The sequence below is a fragment of the Corythoichthys intestinalis genome, chromosome 10 (genome assembly GCF_030265065.1).
Source record: "Corythoichthys intestinalis isolate RoL2023-P3 chromosome 10, ASM3026506v1, whole genome shotgun sequence".
Taxonomy (NCBI): Eukaryota; Metazoa; Chordata; class Actinopteri; order Syngnathiformes; family Syngnathidae; genus Corythoichthys; species Corythoichthys intestinalis.
The window spans coordinates 55455974-55477440 of record NC_080404.1 but is presented as its reverse complement, the minus strand read 5'-3'; the positions used below and the strand labels follow the sequence as shown (position 1 = coordinate 55477440).

The following is a 21467-nucleotide window of genomic DNA, read 5'->3' as shown; positions in this document are numbered from 1 at the left end:
GAAGAATGTTATTTTTTTACGGAGTGTAAAGCTTTCGGTTAGCAGTTTAGCGAACGTACCTCCGGTGAACATTTCAAAATAAAAGCACGTCATGTTCGTCAAATAAATAACAATTTCTGGAGTTAATCCCACATACTTCAGAATTAATATTATAATACTTTGAGTAAATACTACAGAATACAGATTCTACACTAAGAATAGCTTTCAAATGACACTCTTTATGACAAATATGATTGGCAATGAATAATTACTATAATTATTATACTACTATTATATATATATATATATATATATATATATATATATATATAATTATAGTAGTATACTATAATAATAATGCTAGAATTTTTTTTTAAAGAATTGTTTTGAATAATGTTGGAAAGGCAAAGTCAGTGTTCTGAATCTGCTTACTTTCCATTCTTTTGCACTAGTAAATGCTATGTCGGCTGACTAATCAGGAGAAAATTTGTCGTTTAGGACAGCCCGAGTGTACCGAACATATTTCCTCCACACCCTTCTCACCTTTTTAACCCCTGACCCAAGAAGAGGGCCCCTGGATATTCGCCTTAGGCCCCAAAATTGCCAAGTCCCCAACTGGGGTCAACATATCCGTTTAGTTATCCTGTTTCGTTGCTTAGCAGGCAGGCATAGCACTCTCAGTTGTATTGAATTGTAGCCTACGTGGGACAATAGATGGAAATTGTTTATATTGTGTTACAACACATCACGGTCTGTTAAACTATGTCCTACACTGTTAACACAGCCTTTCCAGTACAATGAATAAATGATTTCTTCAGAATGACTTTCTCCTTTCCACACATTTTTTAAACACTTGATTATACAAGGGCAGATACAGTATGTAATATGAACATGTAACTTGAGTCTGAACGTGACTTGCATGTGAGCAAGGCATAAGTATTAACTTAGCTCATAGTCCCTGAACTTCAATATCAATAGGACATGTCCCCAAATCAACAAGAAGTGACCTGATATCAATAGGCATACCTGTCAACCCGAGGCCGTTGGCAATCTTACCAATAGTGACGTATGCCCTTACAAATTGGTGACTAATCTTACAACGTTGTACATAGCATGTAATATGAAACAAAAGTGAAACTCAATTTTTCAAATAATACGAATTTATTGGTAATATTGTAACATATAACATGGAGCAATCAAAGAACAATCAATATCTACAACTACATGATGATTACTACAATTAAAAGTGACTTTTGTAATAATTGTATGTAGCATATTTGGCAATTTCGATCATGAACCCACAATTCAGTTTGACTTGAAGGTAGTTCTTTAGTGTGTCCAATTATAAATTAAAAAGGTCAATTGATAAAATTAACTAACTGATGCAATCTTTGAGTCAGGGAACATTTCTTTTGCTAATTCTGAGAAGTGATCAGCAATAGTTTCAGGCAAATTGGCAGAATAAAATCTCCACTTTCGTCACTTTTCATTCTGCTTCATCTTTATGACCAGTGTTGTTAATCTTACTTTTAAAAAGTAATTAGTTACAAATTACTTCTCCCAAAAAGTAATTAACTCAGTTACCTGAATGTAAGAGTAATTAGTTACTTGGCAAAGTAACTGGTGTTACCTTTCGTGTTTTTTTTTTTTTTTCCCATTTAAAAAAACAAAAGACAAAAAACATAGTAACCTTTGCTATGTTTGGAAGTTGTATTTATCATGTCATTTCGACGTGAAAGTTTTAAAACTGATTCATCATAAAGATAGATTCAAGTCAAGATTTTGCCGATTTAGGAGTAGTTTAGCAGGGGTGAAAGTGGGCCAGAATGGTCAGGAACGCAGTTCCGGTATAAGATTCAGGGCCCGAATGCTGTTCCGGTACACGGTGCTTTGATTCTGAAAATATGACGGCAACTGTCAAAACGCTAAAAAAAAAAATAATTAAAAAATGCTAAGCTGCCACACATGCATTTCATCTCCAAGAAGAAAAAAATCTACCAACATCAGATGTGTAACGTCATCCATTTCCACCAATATTTATTATTTATTTTATTCCATGGACGGCATGGAGGTTTCCCCAGCTTCTGCAGTTATCCGAGTCTGACGATGAAGAGTCACGTCAATGAACTCACGCAGCAAAGCAAAATGTCTGGACTCATTTATTCGTTCAATTGGCCGACATACTGACATGTGATCAGCAGAGATAGTTAGCTCTGATTGATTCAAATGTGCATGTTTTCTGGAACAGTACAAAAAAAAAAAAAAAAAAAAAAAAAAAAAAAGGTTTTAGGATGCGACAAAAAAGGGCAATGCAACCTAAAATGGATCAACTCTTCAAGAGCAACGAAAGAATTGAGGAGGGTTATTTATCATATTTACTTTTATTTGCTCTGATGGGGAGGTTCACAACATCTTAGCTGTCAATGTGCACTTTGGACTTATATTTGTTCATTTATGTTAGGCTACTTATTCATTTCCTTATGATTTAAAAAAGTCAATGTTTGCGCGATCTTCAAAATATATTCCATTTCATTCTGCATAATATAAGTCATTTGTACTTATTTTTCTAAATGTATGTTACTTATATCCAGTGTTGTTAATTTTACTTTAAAAAAGTAATTAATTACAGTTACAAATTACTTCTCCCAAAAAGTAATTGCGTTAGTAACTCAGTTACCTGAATGTAAGAGTAATTAGTTACTTGGCAAAGTAACTAGTGATTTTTTTTTTTCTCAAAAAAAAAAAAAAAAAAAAAAAAAAAAACAGGTCACACAATGTGAAGCTTAAAGGGTTTGGGGGACAATTGGCCCAAGCCCAATTCTTTACCCTCCACTTAACTAGACACAAGGGTATTGCGATAACTAGCTAGTAACCTTTGCTATGTGTGGAAGTCATTTAAAGTTGTGAATCAACCGTTAAAGTTGTTAAAATTGCTCCCGCTATTGCATTAGTCCCCTTCTGTCTACTTTCAACATGTGTTTTAAAACTGTTTCATCATTTAAAAATAGATTTTAAGTCAAGATTTTGCCGATTTAGGAGCATTTTAGATAAAAAAAAGTTACTTAGGTTCACTAGGAAGGATCTCTACATCAGAGCCTTCCTGAGAGGTCTACTGCTTTAAGATGGCGGCTGTTTACAAACGCATGTAGTCCTTAAAACATGTTGGCAATGCAGCAGTGTCTGTCATTTGCATCTAGTTCTATAATATGATATCTACCGTGTCATGTGGGCGTAGTTTGTCGGCTATGGCTGCAGTCAGGTATTATTGGAGCCATCTAGCATCGCGGTTGCAACGGCGCCGTCTTCCCCACTCCTGCTCTGCTCTCGTCCCCGTGAGTCCGTTTCTCTCAGACTTTTTTTTATTTAACCAACTTAGTAACGCATAGTAACGCACGCCTTTCCCGCCTCAGTAACGGTAACGGCGTTGCCAAGATGAGAAAAGTAATTAATTAGATTACTCATTACTGAAAAAAATAACGCCGTTAGTAACGCCGTTATATTGTAACGCCGTTATTAACAACACTGCTTATATCTTTATTATTGAAAACAAAAAAACAACTTTAAACAAAAAAACAACTTTACATTAACTTCAATTTTAATATATATCCTATGTTCTTAAGTACCGGTAGTTAAAATTGAGATTTGGCATTTAGTATGTAAGGAAGGGAAAATAAAAATTAGAAGATGGAGGTTGGGGTTATTACTGTTTTTGTTAACTTTTATTTTGCAAATCAATTAAAAAATACAACTTTGAAAGAAAATCAGTTTTCGTATGTGTTATAGAAATAACTGCGCTAAACCAGTTTTCTTTGCATTTCAGTAGTTTAAGAGGTTTGACCCCCCCCCCCCCCCCAAAAAAAAAAAAAAAAAATCGAAAGAAAAATAAATAAGATTTCTGGCTCCGTGGCGACCTTCACGTCGGAGAGTTCTGGCAAGAAATTCTAGCCACTTTCACCCCTGTAGTTTAGATAAAAAGTTACTTAGGTTCACTAGGAAGGTTCACAACAACAGAGCCTTTCTGAGAAGTCTACTTCTTTAAGATGGCGGCTGTTTACTAACGCCACCGAGTCTGTCATTTTGCATGTAGTTCTACATGCATGAGATATCTAAACGTAGATTGTAGGCTGTCGGCTACAGTCAGGAAATATTGGAGCCACCTAGCCTAGCATCGCGTTTGCAACAGTGTCACAACAAACTCTTCGCTCTTAGTGTCTCTGAATTTCCTCGCGTCATTCAACTAACGTAGTAACGCATAGTAATGCACATTGTCTCGTTGCCGAAACGGTGACAAAATCCAGAGAAAAAAAAAAACGGTGATGCACGAAAAATGTACAGATTTTAAACGTACGGCGTACACATTTCAAAATCAGTGCTCACTTGTACAAATTACGCCGAAACCGTACAACTTGACAGGTATGATAGGACATGTCCAACAATCAACAGGTCTCCTCGAAATGTCCCCAAACCTACATGGGCGGGTCTAAGATCTGTATCTCCCAGTGTCAGGACTTTTACTTGAGTGATTTTATTTGGAAGTAATGCTACTCTTACTCGAGTACAATGCTTGGCAATAGTGACATCGGAATTCAACCTAAATAAGTTGTGATTGTACATAGAAAAATGGAAAATTAGCTTTTGTTAAGTAAAATTAAAATGGTTCCGCATGCTTTCCTCAAGTATAAACTTTCTTATGTGAAAACAGTGATTTATTAGTTGTTGAAGACTTATTTCAAAATTGAACTAAAAATAAAACAAGTCGCTATTTCGGGCAAAAACATTTTCAGGATCAATGGCAATTTTTAACATGTAGGTGATTATCTCTGCATTTGGTCATTTTTGTGCATCAAGCTTAAATTCTGAGAATTTTATAGCCATTTTAAGTTGTGTAATAGATATAAAATAATTCATTGGGATTTCATTTGGGAACGACTTTGAATTTTTTGATGCCGCTGCTCATTTGAGAGACTCATATTAGCCTAAGGGAGGGGCCCGTTTTTGTTTTAGGTCGCTCGCGGCTTTGGTTTTGAAAATACTTGAATTTCAGTGAATATAGGCCTCCTACGGATCGGCCCGTGCCGCGTTCCCCGTGAAATATTAGTGAAATCTATGCACTGGTTATGACACTTTCAAAATGTGAATATTTTGGAGAAAAGTTCATGGCATCATCTTTTGGTGATTCGGGAATAAAAATATTTATAATAAGGCATGTTTGAACTGTTAACTTAGTTTGTAACTACTCGTAGAAAAATCAAAACCTAATTTTACAAAAAAATGCTTGGGGTCTAAAGGGTTACGATGCACTTGTGACTCAATCTTTGGGCGAACCTGAGCAGGCAGAAGGTTTTTCTCTGGTGTGGGTTCCGAGGTGGTATTGCAAGCGATTCTGTCCGGTGAACCCTCGACCACAAATTGAGCAGACAAAAGGTTTTTCTCCGGTGTGGGTGCTTATGTGGTATTGTAAACCCAGCTTTACAGCGAAACGTCGACCACAAATTGAGCAGGCAAAAGGTTTTTCTCCGGTGTGGGATCTCATGTGGCTTTTTAAGCTTTGCTTTACAGTGTAACCTCGACCACAAATTGAGCAGGCAAAAGGTTTTTCTCCCGTGTGGGTTCTCATGTGGCTTTGTAAGCTTTGCTTTACAGTGAAACCTCGGCCACAAGTCGAGCAGGCAAAAGGTTTTTCCCCGGTGTGGGTTCTTATGTGGTGTTGTAAACTTCGCATAACAGGGAAACATCGACCGCAAGTTGAGCAAACAAATGGTTTTTCACCAGTGTGGATTCTTGAGTGTGATATTAAGAGGCCCTTGTGGGTAAAATTTCGGCCACAAACTGAGCACGTGAAAAGTTTTTCTCCAGTGTGGCTTATACTGTGTATTTTTAAGTCACTGTTTCGACCGAATCTTTGACCGCAAATTGGGCAAATAAAAGGTTTTTCACCAGTGTGGGTCCTTGTGTGTTCTGTAAAGCGGCTTTTGTAGTCGAAACTTTTGCCACAAACTGTGCACTCGAAACGTTTTTCGCTATTGTGGGTTCTTGTGTGTTTGATCAAGGCCTCCTCGTGCGTGAATATTTGGCCACAAACTGAGCATTGAAAAGGTATTTCTCCGGTGTGTTTTTTTCTCATGTGCCTTTTTAAGTGTTGCTCATGAAAGAAACTTAGCCCACAAATTGAGCAAACAAAAGGTTTTTCTACAGCGTGGGTTCTTGTGTGTTTGATGAAGGCGCTCTCGTGACTGAATGTTTGGCCACAAACTGAGCATTGAAAAGGTTTTTCTCCAGTGTGTTTTTTTCTCATGTGCCTGTTTATGTTTCGCTCATGAATGAAACCTTGACCACAAATTGAGCAGGCAAAAGGTTTTTCTCCAGCGTGGGTTCTCGTGTGTTTGATCAAGGCACTCTCGTGACTGAATATCTGGCCACAAACTGAGCATTGAAAAGGTATTTCTCCGGTGTGTTTTTTCCTCATGTGCCTTTTTCTGTTTCGCTCATGAAAGAAACCTTGACCACAAATTGAGCAGGCAAAAGGTTTTTCTCCGGTGTGGGTTTTTATGTGGGTTTGTAAGCTTTGATTTTCAGTGCAACCTTGATCACCACTTGAGCAGGAAGAAGGTTTTTGCCTAGTGTGCCTTCTGGTGTGAGTTTTTAATCTGTTCATCTGACGGAATCTTTGACCGCAAACGGAGCAGACAAAAGGTTTTTCTCCAGTGTGGGTTCTTATGTGTGATTTTAAGGTGGACTTGTGACGAAATCTTTGACCGCAAACTGAGCAGACAAAAGGTTTTTCACCAGTGTGGCACCTCATATGTATACGACAATTATAGATATTAGCAAAGGTTTTCCCGCATTGAGAGCATTTGCAGGGTTTGTCGTCACGGTTGCTGCTGCTCTGGCTCAGATCATCTTCATTCTTCAAGGGCTCACCAGTCCACCTGTTGATACCGTCCTCCTGTTGACAGGGCTCTGGTTCCTCCTCTTTGATTTGGGGGGGCTCAACATCCTCTTCAACGCCGGTAGATTCTGGCTCCTGCCACTCAGGACCAAGATATTTGCTGAAACCTGCAAGACGCAAGAAGACATATTTTATGAACAGTCTATTCAGCTAGTAGGCCGTGAGGTTAGACTGGCTGAGAGAGCGTGTACATATTAGATCAGGGTTGTCCAAACTTTTTGGACCAGATTTGGTGTGGTAAAAATGTGGGGGGCCGATCTTGTGGGAGAATTGGCACAATTGGTGGCTGACTAAATACTTTTTTGCCCCACTGTATATATATTAGGGGTGTGCGAAATTTCCGATTCTTAGATTATTCGTGATTCGGCCGTGGAAGATTCGAGAACGATTCACAAACATCCAAATTCCGATTATTGAAATATGTCAAGTAAAGCGGAAGTAAAACACACTCAGCGCGCCGCACAGTCTTCGGGACGCAATGAGGAACGGAGCGAGAGTAGCTACACATCATGCTTGTCATTACCCGGCCCCTCGGGTAATGCCAATTCTCAACTCACGGCTTTAGCTCAAATCATGCCGCGAGATAAAAAAAAAAAACAACAACATACCCGACTGCTGCCGACAGCTGCTACAAAGTACGTCCACATAATGTTACGGTAGATATCATATTAATATAGGACCAGATGCAATATAGACTCGGTGGCGTTAGAAGGACATCTACAGAAAGCTAGATGCGGGCGTTAGTAAACGGCTGCCATCTTAAAGCAGTGGACTTCCCAGCAAGGCTGCTGTAGCGAACCTTCCAAGCAAACCTAATTAACTTTTTATCTAAACTACTCCTTAACCGGTAAAATATTGACTTGAATCTATCTTTAAAATAGTTTTAAAACTTTCACATGTCGAAAGCAGACGAAAGGGAAATTATGGAATAACGGGAGCAATTTTAACAACTTCAATAGTTGATTCACAACGTTAAATTAATTGAATGTAGTTTAAAGCTGCTGATACAGAATGGGGATTTGAATATTGTTTTTAACTGTTAACGTGATACTGAAATAGTCGTTTATTTAAGCCTTTATTTATTTATTTATTTATTTATTTATTTTTTACAGTTTTTGTAACTAAAGTACAAAACCTTAAAAGCAGCTAATAGCGGGGGAGGGGGGGTGTCATCAATAATCAATTTATAATCAAATCGTAGCCTCTGAATCGTAATCGAATCGTTAGGTGCCCAAAGATTCCCACCTCTAATACAGTGGGGAGAACAAGTATTTGATACACTGCCAATGGGTTTTCCCATTGGCAGTGTTATCAAATACTTGTTCTCCCCACTGTATATATATATGGCGGAAAACACAGACAAGACTGAAAAAGCAGTTTCTGCTCTTTCACTCCTCTTTAAAAGAAACTGCTGTATTTTAAGCCAAAACAACTGTTGTGTTTGATAGAACTATATGTCTATATGCTGCCATAGCAGATTCATGGCGTATTACCCCCCGGAACTATTTTTAACTCATTCACTCCCAGCCATTTTCAACGGAGCAAGGCCCTTCGCTCCCGGCCATTTTACTGGATTTTGACTGATTTTGCAAGGCCCACAAAAAATTCAGTTCTATTGCTATATAAACATGGAACCCACCAAAAGAAAGAGTTGACTCTCTTCTTTCAGCAGAAAAAAAAGTAAGTTCATATCTTTTTCCATTCTTTAGAAATCAGCATTAGAAAATAGCTTAGTTTGAGCAATTTTCCAATTTCTGATGAAAAAACGGAGAAAATTAGCTTTTTGTAAACGCAAAAATTTCAAACATAACTTTGACTTTAACACGGCTATTTTTTGCTTCAGTGACATCCCAAACATCTGAATAATGTTTTCCTTTTACAAAATAACATGAACAACCAGCCAAATAGAGCTTTTGATCGCAAAGTAACAATTTATTCACACTTACCTAACTGAGAGATGACGTTTGGTGGCTGCGACAGCGGTTAAACTTTTCCCTCATTGCTGACTGTCTCGTAAAGATGGATTTTTTTTTAGTCTTTTTTTTGTGGTGACCACTGTCTTGTTCGCCTGGGGAACTTATGTTCCTGGGGGGGGGAACTGGTTTGCCCGTGCGTGTTTCCGTGCAGGACACTCGAGCGTGCGGTGGACTTGAGCAGCAAGCTGCGAAGGGGCTCTGCTAACTTCCCTAATAAAGTTGTACTGTTTGAATTGGGTTGTGGGGTCTTAACAAATGCGCTACTGCCCTCCAGTGGCCAGTTTTATTGCTTTAAAATTGGTTTTGAGGCTTGTTTTTTGTTTCGGCGATAGATCTGAAGCTCTAGATCAGACATGTCCAAAGTCCGGCCCGGGGGCTAAATGCAGCCCGTGGTCAAATATCATCCGGCCCCCAGCCCCTGTCATAAAATCAATAACCTCTGGCCTGCACACAGACTTAACAAATTGGTCAGCAGTACTGCAACCAGCATATGAAGTAGCTTACACACGAAATGCTTCTCCTCATTTACTCACTAAAAGGCAGCAGCACTTTAACCCTTTATTGCCAAATGTATCACATTTGATACACCTAAAATTTCATGATTTTCTGACTAATTTAGAATTTTGACATTTCTTTTTGAAAAAAAAAAAAAAAAAAACTATGGATGCAAGTCAACACATGCATCTGCAGGTTCCATGAGAAAAAAAACAGGATTTAGCATGGGTTATAGACATTAGAGCGCTTATTACACATATTCATTTTGACTTTTCTTTTCACAAATTTGAAAAAAAGGTTTCATTAGGACCTTATTTTTCAAATTTTGGGATTCTCTGATAATTGCTTCATGTTGCAGGAATTTAAGGGCTAAGCAACATTACTCCGTGTGACCCTCTACTTCCAATTTTCTTAAATGGCGACAATCGACAAAAAAAAGTTGACTGTGATGGCCGACGCTTCAAGGATAGATGGAAATTGGACTATTTCTTCACTAAAATGCGCAACAACTGTGTCTTGCCTCATTTGCAAAGAGACAGTCGCTGTTTTTAAAGATTTCAATGAGGCGATATTACCAAACAAGGCACGCTGACATGTACGACAAGATTACAGGGAAGATACGCAGCGATAAATTGAAGCAACTTGAAGCTAGTTTAATTTTACAGCAGTAGTATTTCGCAAGAGCCCGAGAGTTGGAAGAGAACGCCGCAAAGGCTTTTTGCAAGATTGTTGAAATTATTCATAAAAAAAATAATAAAGCAAATGTGACACACTGAACGGCTTGCTAAATTTTGCTTAAATATATTGTTCTACGTAAAGCACGTCAGCCAAGGTCGGCCCCCCACATTTTTACCACGCCAAATCTGGCCCCCTATGCAAAAAGTTTGGACACCCCTGCTCTAGATGCTTCTTGTACAAAAAAATGCAAAAGACGTATAAATACGTTTGTGGGACAATTAAGCATTTAAAAATAGAACATCTTTATACGTTTCTAGGAGCAAATGAGTTAATTTGCCCGTTTTACGCTTCAAACCCCCGTTTACAGACGTTGCGCAACCGTTTTTGTTTTAACCCAGCCATGAAAACAAGGTAATTATATTTATTATTCAAAATGTCTGTCATTTTTAGCTTAGAATCATTATTCGAATTCTAATATTTTGTTAAAAAAAAAAAAAAAACGACTTTAAAAAATTATTCCCTCGCATATTTTAAACCAAGGGTCTCCAACCCGTTTCTCGAGGGCAGCTGTGGGTCCTGGTTTTTGTTCATACCGATCAAGCACAGACCTTTTAACCAATTTGGTTTGTACTAAAACAAGCAGCACCAGACTGCAATCAACTGATTACACTTATAAAACACCAGATTGGTGAAAAGGTGTGGTCTTGTTTTGTTGGAGTGAAATCCTGCACCCACTGCGGCCCTATGTGGAATAGTTTGGAGACCACAGTTTTAAACTTTTAAACAAATTACGTCACAATGAAAAAATGGCGTCTGTAAAAAAGTCACGGATATCTACCTCATAACTATCACTAAATTGTATTTTTTTGTTACTGTTGCTTTTTCTTCGATATGTTAGATGATAAATAATCGATCCAAACAAAGAAAAATTGAAGAAAAAAAAAAAAAAAAACATTTAAAGGGTAAATATATGAAAAAGGGAAATCTCGACCACTCGCTGAAGTCTGCGATTTCTGCATCGCGACCCTTGTTATATTACCACGTTTCACCCATAAAATCCCCCAAAAATACAGCTGTGGCCATTCACAGCTGTGTCTTGATATTCAGTGATACATGTGACATGGAGTTTTTGGATGGAAACAAGTAGTGCTGCAACGATAAATCGATTAACTCGAGTATTCGATTAGAAAAAAATATTCGAATTAAATTTTGTTTCGTATTATTTAGTATTCATTTAATTAAAGTGCCGTTGTAATGTTTTTAGGGCTGCAGCTATTGAATATTTTAGTAATCGAGTAATCGACTGAAAATTCTATCGATGAATCGAGTAATCGGATAAAACAAATATATTTTTAGGTGAAGAGCAATTATAAATATACATGAGAAAACAAGACATTTCATCTAATCTTGAACCATTTTCAGTCAATCAATGTCTTTATTTTCGATGTATATTGTTGAAAACAGCCAACAATTGCATCTCAGATGTAACTAGAATTTAAAAAAAGACTAATTCACTGCTTTCACTCAAAAAACTTTTAGATCTTATTTAAAAAAAAATATATATATATATATATATATATATCTTACCTGAAAATGCCGTTACGCTTGATAACACACATCACTTAAAAGTTAGGATTTTTTCCCACGTGTTTCAATTGAATTTCTCTTTGTGTCAAGCCATTTTTAAGTTCTAGTTAAGTTTTAAGTTAGTCTAAACTGTAAGCCCTGATAGGATTTTGAGTTTTTGCAGTGTTCAAAATAAATGTATGATACAAGCTGTATTGGAGCACATTAGGGACCAGTGCTACTCTGTGTTTTATCGAGCAATGACTACTGAGCTAAAATTGATAGTTGGCATGATTAAGTTTTTATTTCACACCCTCATCACTCCACAATGCTATGTTATGTTAAAGCCTGTATGTAAGATACGTTAGCTACGCATCGACAGTGGTCATAATTAATTGAAACCTAGCCCTCCGCAGGGCTAACGTTACGTGAGCTAGTAGCGACAGTAACGTTAATCTTATTTATTAGCGCTTAGCGCTCTACTGCTTTATTAAGATGGCGGCTGTTTACTAACGCTGCCCAGACGCGGCCGAGTCTGTCATTTTGCATCTAGTTCAACATACATGTGATCTCTATGAGACGCATCAGACGCTATCTGTTACCAACGTAGCATTGTGCGGGCTAGTATTTAGCAACGTCGGCGTCTTTTGTGGCGGCTGTCGGCCACAGTAAGGTATTTTTTTATTGCTTCATCCTCTACGCACGTGACGTCAGCGCGTTGTCCCGCATTAAAAGTAGTCCGGGCAAAACGTGATGCTTAGAGCTGGCAAAATTAAACGATTCCTCGAGGTGAATAAAATTACTCGGATCAGTTTTTAAACTCGAGTTACTCGAGTTGCTCGAGTACTCGTTTCAGCTCTGTTTTATTTTGAAAGTGTTTACATTTAGTTTATTGATTAGGGTGGATACATTGCCCTCTGGTCTGCCTCATTTCACATGGCTGAATCCAACTGCTCCCTATTAAGACCAACGTAAGTTTTTCTTTGGGCTAATGTTTTTTAATGTATTTGTAATTTAATTTATATGTATATTTAGCCATTTTTTTTGTGGGAATATGAGTCTGAACCATTTGTTAATAGCAATGGGAAAAAAAGTATAGCATTTAAGCTAGCGGACTTTTGCCGTGTGAGTTCGCCAATTGTTCTTTTGTTGAACATAGATCCTCATTTATTTTTAATACCGTTTGAGGCTCAGCTCAGGTATTTTTAATTTTTCATGTTTCTTTTCCAATTACTCGATTATTCGAACTAGTTCATCGATTAATCGACGACTAAAATAATCAATAGCTGCAGCCCTAGAAACAAGACAATTATGCGATAATATCTCATTAAAGTCATGGCGTCTGTAATTCTGCTCTCGCGTGCTCTCACCTCCAGACAGGGTTTTGCTGTTTAAAAAACGTTTTTGTTTTTTTTTTAATGCCCCCCTGTCCAAAATTTTTCTTCCCCCAGAAAATTGAGATTTTGAGCTTTCCAATGATGTATCACACATGCATATCGGACAATTTTGAAATTTGGCCAAATTGGGGGTCTCAGAGCGGAACTTCAAGTCACCCGAGTGTTTTCCGCCATATATAATCGTAAAAATAGTCGGCTGAGTAATCGGTCTCAGACTTTGGGACAGCCCTAGATTGGACACACTATCGCATAAAGATGAAATGGATTAAACGACCGCCACTAAATGACAGTTTTGTCTTCAGACAGACACTCGCACTGCCCTCAAGGTGAGTAACGTGATACTCACACAACAGCGAGTGTGCTGTGGCGTCGTCACTCTCTGATGGTTGAGCGATGAAGTCGTGTGCTTGGGATCCTTCTTTTGAACAACTGCTGCTGCCACTGGGAGGCTCTGCCACTCTGCTGGCCTCAATCAGACCTCCATTTTCAACCTTCAAGGGCTCACCAGTCCACTTGGAGACCTCCTTTTTAAGGGCATAAGGTTGCTGTTCCTCCTCAATGTGGGGCTTCTCAACTTGAATGAAATACTCCTTTTGCTCCTCTTTAATGTGGACGAATTCATCATCCTCCTCCTTCTTGATGTGTGACAACTCTTCCTCCTCCTCTTCTTTGGTGCGAGTAAACTCCTGGTGTTGCTCTTGACTGACATCTGCAAGACCAAGACACATGGGCCAAATCGTATTTCTTCATTTGCCTTATTCAACCCCCACAATATTTAAAGGGCTGTACATTGCGATCGTTTTGCTCGCATTTGTATAGAGGTAGATTTGTGTCTTTATTAGGGCTGCAGCTCGCGAATATTTTGGTAATTGAGTAATCAACTGAAAATGTTATCGATTAATCGAGCAATCGGATAAAACATTTTTTTTAGGTAAAGACCAATTATATAGATGAGAAAAAAAGACATTTCATCTAATATTGAACCATTTTCAGTCAATCAATGTCTTTATTTTCGATGTACATTGTTGAAAACAGCCAACAATTGCATCTCAAATGTGACACCAAAAAAAAGACTAATTCACTGCTTTCACTTAAAAAAACTTTTAGATCTTATAAAAAATATATATATTTCATATCTAAAAATGTCGTTACACTTAACACACAGCACTTAAAAGTTAGGTGTTTTTCCCACGTTTCATTTGACTTTCCAATTGTGTCAAGCTACAGTTGTGGTCAAACGTTTACATACACTTGTGAAGAACATAATGTCATGGCTCTCTTGAGTTTCCAGTTATTTCTACAACTCTGATTTTTCTCCGATAGAGTGATTGGAACAGATACTTTTTTGTCACAAAAAACATTCTTTTATGACTTAATTATGGCTTAACAGAAAAAGTGATCAAATCTGCTGGGTCAAAAATATACATACATGGATCTGAAAAAGCGAATCATTGACTTGAACAAGTCAGGAAAGTCACTTGGAGCCATTTCAAAGCAGCTGCAGGTCCCAAGAGCAACAGTGCAAACAATTGATTGTAAGTATAAAGTGCATAGCACTGTTTTGTCACTGCCACGATCAGGAAGAAAACGCAAGCTATCACCTGCTGCTGAGAGAAAATTGGTCAGGAGGGGGAAGATTCACCCGAGAATCGCCAAAAAGCAGATCTGCCATGAATTAGAAGCTGCTGGAACACAGGTGTCAGTGTCCACAGTCAAGCATCTCCATGGACTGAGAGGCTGCCGTGCAAGAAGGAAGCCCTTGCTCCAAAAGCGGCACCTTAAGGCTCGACTGAAGTTTGCTGCTGATCACATGGACAAAGATAAGACCTTCTGGAGGAAAGTTCTGTGGTCAGACAAAACAAAAATCGAGCTGTTTGGCCACAATGCCCAGCAATATGTTTGGAGAAGAAAAGGTGAGGCCTTTAACCCCAAGTACACCATGGCTACCGTCAAGCACGGTGGTGGTAGTATTATGCTGTGGGGCTGTTTTGCTGCCAATGGAACTGGTGCTTTACAGAGAGTAAATGGGATAATGAAGAAGGAGGATTACCTTCAAATTCTTCAAGATAACCTAACGTCATCAGCCCGAAGATTGGGTCTTGGGCGCAGTTGGGTGTTCCAACAGGACAATGACCCCAAACACACATCAAAAGTGGTAATGGAATGGCTAAATCAGGCTAGAATTAAGGTTTTCAAATGGCCTGACTTAAACCCCATTGAGAACTTGTGGACAATGCTGAAGAGACAAGTCCATGTCAGAAAGCCATCAAATTTAACTGAACTGCACCTATTCTGTCAAGAGGAGTGGTCAAAGATTCAACCAGAAGCTTGCCAGAAGCTTGTGGATGGCTACCAAAAGCGCCTAATTGAAGTGAAAATGGCCAAGGGACATGTAACCAAATATTAGCGCTGCTGTATGTATATTTGTGACCCAGCAGATTTGATCACTTTTTTCTGTTCACCCATAATAAAGTCATAAAAGAACCAAACTTCATGAATGTTTTTTGTGACAAAGATGTATCTGTTCCAATCACTCTATCGGAGAAAAATCCGAGTTGTAGAAATAACTGGAAACTCAAGAGAGCCATGACATTATGTTCTTCACAAGTGTATGTAAACTTTTGACCACAACTGTATAAGTTTTTGAGATTTTGCAGCATTCAAAATAAATGCTGTGCTGCATTGGGGGAGCACATTAGGCAACAGTGCTACTTGGTGTTTTATCCAGCAATGACTAGTGAGCTAAAATTGGCAGTTAGCATTATTAAGTTTTTATTTTACACCCTAATCACTTTACAGTGCTGTTTTCACAGATTAAATAAAGCCTGTATGTACTGTAAGAGTTAGCCACGCATCGACCGTGGTCATAATGAATAAAAACCTAGCCATCCGCAGGGATAACGTTACGAGAGCGAGTCACAGTAACGTTAATCTTATTTATGAGCGCTGAGAAGTGTACTGCTTTAAGATGGCGGCTGTTTTATTAACGCCGCTGAGTCGGTCATTTCGTACCTAGTTCTACATACATGTGATACCTATGATACACATCAGACGCTACTTGCTACCACCGTAGCAACATAAGGGCGTAGTTTTTAGCAACGTCGGCGCAGTTTGTAACGGCTGTCGGCTGCGGTATTTATTTATTTATTTATTTATTTTATTGCTTCTTCCTTTACACACGTGATGTCAGCGCGTTGTCCCGCATTAAAAATAGTCCGGGCAAAACGTGATGCCTAGAGCTGGCAAAATTAAACGATTCCTCGAGGTGAATAAAATTACTCGGATCAGTTTTTAAACTCCAGTTACTCGAGTTGCTCAAGTATTCGTTTCAGCTCTCGTCTTTATTATTCACTAAAAAAAAAATGCTTCAACCAAATATTTTCAATCAGAAAAACTTTTAATCAAAGAAAAAAAGTTTGAATGCAAAAATAAATGTAACACTAAAAAAATACATTTGAACTTCATTTTATTATTTTTTTTATTGAAACAACTTTTGTGGATTGAAGTAATGTAGTTTTGTGTTTGGACCACATTTTGGGTAGGACATTTGCGTCTTTACTGCAACGATTAATCGATTAACTCGAGTAATTCGATTGGAAATAAAAGCTTCAAATCAAATATTGCTAATTCAAGAAACTTTTTCCTGTGAGGGCCACATAATTCTTCCCTTCTCTGATGAGGGGCCGGGGTCAGTTTGTAACAGAAAAAGTGTGACGATTGCAGGAGTGCCTAAATGTAAAAATTTATTGTTTTTCAGAAAGCCACAATCAAAATAACCCTTTCTGGATTCTTCACGGAACCAAAGTAAATATCATATCATATCACATAATAATAGCATTATCAATTAAATAGATAATAACCCTCTCTGGGTTCTTCACAGAAAAAGCCAGGAAATAAATAACACAAGTAAAAATAAATAATTTTTTTTTTTAATTGTTCAGGGGGCCGGACCAAATGTGGAGGTGGGCCATTTCCGGCCCGCGGGCCGTAGTTTGGGGACCCCTGGTTTAATTCATTTGGTCCCCAAAACGTATAAATATGTTCTATTTGTAATTGTTTCAGTGTCCCCAAGACGTGTTTATACGTCTTTTACGTTTTTTTTCACAAGAGACATTTTGTTCTGATTCAACATAGCGCCAAAGCACAATGCTAAAAATCCATTTTAAAGCAATAAAACTGGCCACTGGAGGGCAGTAGCGCATTTGGTAAGACCTGCAACCCGATTTAAGGGCAAAAAAAGGCCAAGCCGCACGGCCGGGCGCCGGCGGAAGACGACCGAATAGATGCCAGGCGGCGGACGACCGAGCAGAACAACCGGTAGGATGCCAGGCGCTGGACGACCAAGCAGAACGACCGGGACCACTAGTGCAGCGGACATAGCCTTTGAGTCCGTGCTGCTCGCGAGCAGAGCCCGCAGAGACTCCCAAAAATTCATATTATGAGACAGACGGCGATGAGGGAAACGTTTAAATGGTATTATAATACTAAGGGGCTGTGAGATATCAATAGAACCGTTATGTGGCAAGATAACAAATATTAATAAACTTAACAAAAAAATTAATCACATTCATGAGCAACTATCGAAAATATTTCGAAAATTACGAACATTTCTTAAATTATTCCGGAAACAGCCGAATTTGGAGGAGACGTCATAACAAGGAAACAAAAGGTCGAGGCAGGTGCCATCGTTGTTTATCGACGAGAGAGTTGCGTTCGTGTTTTATCAAAAAAATCATTAAAATGGTTCAAACCTGTCATGCTATGTGGCGTACACAGGGCCGGCCCAGGCCATTTGGGGGCCCTGAGCAAAATAATGCCAAAGGGCCCATATTTTTGGCACACCATTTCGTCACAGTGTACTGTGAAACCCATACATGTAATCCAACCCATACGTCCATACTTTTTATATTAATCAGGTTTTGTTGCACGGCATACTTCAAACATCTCACCCCAAATGATTGTCAGTACTTACAGTAGATAGCGCCAAACCTTTTTCTCAAAGAGGAAAAGGAGTTAAGGAAGAACTTTTATTTTTCAAGCTTGAAATTAAGTATCAAAACTCACAAGTCAAATAAAACAAAAAGTAGTAAACAAAATAGAATATAAATTAATAAATAAACATATATATATATATATATAATAATAAACAATTGCCAGATTGGGGCCCCTCCTCGTGGTCAGGGGCCCTAAGCAGCTGCATAGTCTGCGTAAAGGCTGGGCCGGCCCTGGGTGTACTAATAGCCATTTGTCGCAATGTTGTACCCATGATTTTTCCGAACACGAGAAAAAGAGCTGGACTACGCAGACAATGAGTAAAGTTCGTCCGTGCTAAGAGGGCTAATTTTGCAGATCCAGCGTCCGGCACAGTTTTGTGTGGTGCGCATTTTACACCTGAAAGCTATTCGAACTATAGGACAAATGAAATCAGGTTTTGCTAAGAAATTGTTGCTGAAAGCAGATGCGGTGCCCACTATACACGCGCAGCCACCTAAATGTCCCGAGATATCAAGAAAGAGGACGATGGCTGGTTCTGATGACACCACCCAAATGGTGTTATACTTGTATAGCGTTTTTCTACCTCTCAAGGTACTCAAAGCGCTTTACACTACATTGCCATCTACCTACTGGTGACACAGCACCAGGAGCAATGCGGGGTTCAGTATCTTGCTCAAGGATACTTAGGCGAGTTCATCAGGGTGGAGAATCGAACCCCCAGCCTCAGGGTTGGGGGACAACTACTCCACCACTGAGCCACGCCATCCCACCCAACCACCCTAGGCTAATCAAAGGAGGGGAAATGGCCAGAGTGAGTACTCTTTTATAATAAAAAACATATCACGCATTAGATATAGGACTGACACATGTATAAATTATCGCTCGTAAAATATATAGAACAAATCCTCTAATCCCATTCATATTTGTGTCTGTTGGCGGAGCGAAAACCTATGATAGCACAATAAATGATTATTTTATTGCTGACACCGTTTCGGGTCATCAACATGTTGTGCCTCCCCCCCTGCCCCAAAAGTCAAACTCCGCTTATGGATCCAGCTCAAATTAACCCCTGTTTGAGACTCAAAAATTTGAACCCTCAATTTTTCATTGATAATGTTTTCTTTCATTGTAGCAAAATTATTGTTTGGGTTAAGGCTCGGGTGTTAAAGGGTTAAAGATTCATTTCTCGTCATCTGCGCTTTGTCAAATTGTTGCATAAAAGTTGAATCGTCTCAATATATGATGTGAATTCTAATCGTAATGCTATTTAAGATTTCCGTTTCGGTGTCATATACACTTTAAAGAGAATAAAAACCACAAATAAGAGCATACACAGCGCATTTTGTATCTCTAATTGTAATGTACAGTATTTGCGAGACAAGCAAGTCAAACGTCAACTCACCTGACATTTTCGGGACTCGATGTTTGCTTGATCGGCGTTATATGTTGATACCGAGCGCGCTGTTTGTTTGTTCTCTTTGCTAGCAGCTAAACTAAACTAGGGTAGGCTAAGCTAAGCAGGCGTCCAGGTTTCCACGTAGACCCAAACGACTCGAAGCAGAAGCGACATTGAACGGATTCTTGGCGTCTCCGAACATTTTTGTCATCGTTCAGTGGATTATTATATGCCATGGGGCCAAAGAGAGATGAAAAATGGATTTTCTTCTAAGCACTAGCGTTCCATAGAAAGCTATCCCCTCCCAGACCATCGGACGGTGCTGTGCCACAGCAGAATTAACGTCAACGCGCACTGAGGTTTGCCACCTCCGTGAAGTTGGCCCCCCATCAGACGCAAATTTATATAAAAATTATGTCAATCGTTTGTGCTATGATTGTGCTTGTTTGTGCTGCAAAGAGTTTCGTTTGTGCCATCATCGTTTTGCAGTTATTAAACATTGTTTTTTAGGTCATCCAGAGTTCACCCAGCCCCCCATCTGCGTCGGAATGGAACCCCAGTGGTGTCATTTGATTGCGCCTCGTTAGTGCTGGATTGTGCTGCAAAAAGTTTTGTTTGAACTGCTACGGTTTTCGAGATATTAATAATAATGTATAGAGCCTACCCACGTACCACGTGCTCGCTGTATGGTTCCGCACACTTGTCCGTCAAAACATAGTGTTAACCTGTTACGGCTGTTTCTCCTACTTACGGCGTGTTTTTCTGCTCCTTAACATTAATAATCAAAATGGTGAAGGCGTGTGTGGCTGTTGGTTGCACTAACAGAGAAGATGGAAGGAGAGACTTGAAGTTTTACCGTATTCCGAGGGATCCAAAGAGGAGAGCGAAATGGACGGCTGCAATTCGACGTGAAAACTGGACACCAAAAAATCACCACAGACTATGTAGTAGTCATTTTATATCCGGTAAGATGCATTTAATATATATTTAGAGGGTTTTGGCCTGACAACCACAATTAAGATCATTGCTAGGCTAATCGCCGACAACATACGACGTAGTACGACATAGTTTCAAATTCAAGATGTTTGTGACTTCCCTTTCTTCCACCATCGTTATTTTTTGAATAATATTTAGCTGGTACCAAGTGAAAGAAACTGGCCTCGTCTACGGGGCTGACAAATAACCACAATTAAGATCATTGCTAGGCTAATCGCCGACAACATACACGTATGTATGTAGTGAGAGTGCTATCTCTAAACCATATAAACATTAAAAGCCTTAACTCCATTGACAAACGACATGAAATACATTAGACTTGACAGTGGATGTTAGCAATAACAAAAGATTTTGAATTGAAAATTTCGTAACTCACCTTTCCAAGCACAAGATAGATTCCTGCCGAATTATCGTGGACGAGGACCTGTTTCACCCAACCAGCAACAAAGTATTTATAAGCCTCCAAGCTCTTGAAGTTTTTCATATTTTCGTGAGAATAGGCTGATTTAGTGTAGACAAGATCATTGTAAATATCTGCGTAGCAGATGTCAGGCAGACAGGGCGAAGACAGTGGGTCGAAAAACATCGATTTGGGCATCAAATATGGATCTGGCGACTGTATAGAACGAAGCTTTTCCTCATAACGCCTTTTATGCAACAGATCCAGTGGGTTTGCGGCATCAGAAAGCACCGGGTCTTCCATGAAATGCATTTTAAATTCCGCCATCAATTGAAAACAATGCTAATACAGAGTCAAAATGACGGACAAGTGGGCGGAACCATACAGCGAGCACGTGGAACGTGGGTAGGCTCTATAGTGATGGCGTCACGCGCAGCCCCCCATCTGCGGCGGAATGGAACGGCGATGATGCCATTTTTTTCTTCGTCGTTAGTGCTGGTTTGTGCTGCAAAAAGTTTCGTTTGAACTGCCATCGTTTTGTAGTTATTAAACGTTGTTGTTTTTTAGGTCATCCAGAGTTCACCCAGCCCCTCATCTGCGGCGGAATGGAACCCCAGTGGTGTCATTTGGTTCAGCCTCG

At 39.1% G+C, this 21467-nt stretch overlaps 1 protein-coding gene across 2 annotated transcripts; it reads right to left on the bottom strand.

Annotated features, from left to right (window-relative positions):
* Positions 1-3885: 3885 nt before the first annotated feature.
* On the bottom strand, positions 3886-19785 carry LOC130923126 (gastrula zinc finger protein XlCGF26.1-like). 2 transcript variants are annotated; one of them, XM_057848620.1, is made up of 3 exons: positions 19438-19785; positions 13387-13749; positions 3886-7035 (listed from the first exon to the last, which is right to left on the bottom strand). In XM_057848620.1, the coding sequence occupies exons 1-3, from the start codon at positions 19442-19444 to the stop codon at positions 5288-5290; spliced, it is 2118 nt and encodes a 705-aa protein (XP_057704603.1). In that variant the 5' UTR covers positions 19445-19785; the 3' UTR covers positions 3886-5287. The 2 variants fall into 2 exon arrangements, with proteins under 2 accessions (XP_057704603.1, XP_057704604.1); XM_057848621.1 differs by lacking the exon at positions 13387-13749.
* Between the last annotated feature and the right edge of the window lie 1682 nt (positions 19786-21467).